The sequence below is a fragment of the Eimeria mitis genome, genomic scaffold, assembly GCF_000499745.2.
Source record: "Eimeria mitis Houghton genomic scaffold, Emh_scaff170, whole genome shotgun sequence".
In the NCBI taxonomy this organism is placed as follows: Eukaryota; Apicomplexa; class Conoidasida; order Eucoccidiorida; family Eimeriidae; genus Eimeria; species Eimeria mitis.
Window position 1 is genome coordinate 25474 of NW_013570015.1, and position 288 is coordinate 25761.

A 288-nucleotide genomic window follows, 5' to 3' on the forward strand; every position below is an offset into this window, starting at 1 on the left:
TGCTGGTGCTGGTGCTGCTGCTGGTGCTCCTGCTGCCCCTGCTGCTGCTGGTGCTGCTGCTGGTGCTGCTGCTGGTGCTGCTGCTGGTGCTGGTGCCAGCGCTGCTGGTGCTGTTGCTGCTGCTGCTGGTGCTGCTGCTGCGGCTGCTGCTGCTGGTGCTGGTGCTGCTGCTGGCGCTGCTGCTGCTGGTGCTGGCGCTGCTGCTGTTGCTGCTGGTGCTGCTGCTGCTGCTGCTGCTCCTGCTGCTGCTCCTGCTGCTGCTGCCGCTGCTGCTGGTGCTGCTGCTGT

General features: G+C 67.7%; 1 protein-coding gene across 1 annotated transcript in view; it reads right to left on the minus strand.

The window, feature by feature from the left end:
- EMH_0001770 (uncharacterized protein) overlaps nt 1–288 on the minus strand; it is a gene marked incomplete at both ends in the record, with an annotated part of 7222 nt that overhangs the window by 6154 nt on the left and 780 nt on the right. The window contains one exon of the mRNA XM_013495697.1: nt 1–286. Within this exon, the coding sequence (XP_013351151.1) occupies nt 1–286 (286 nt within the window). The remainder of the gene's footprint in view (nt 287–288) is intronic.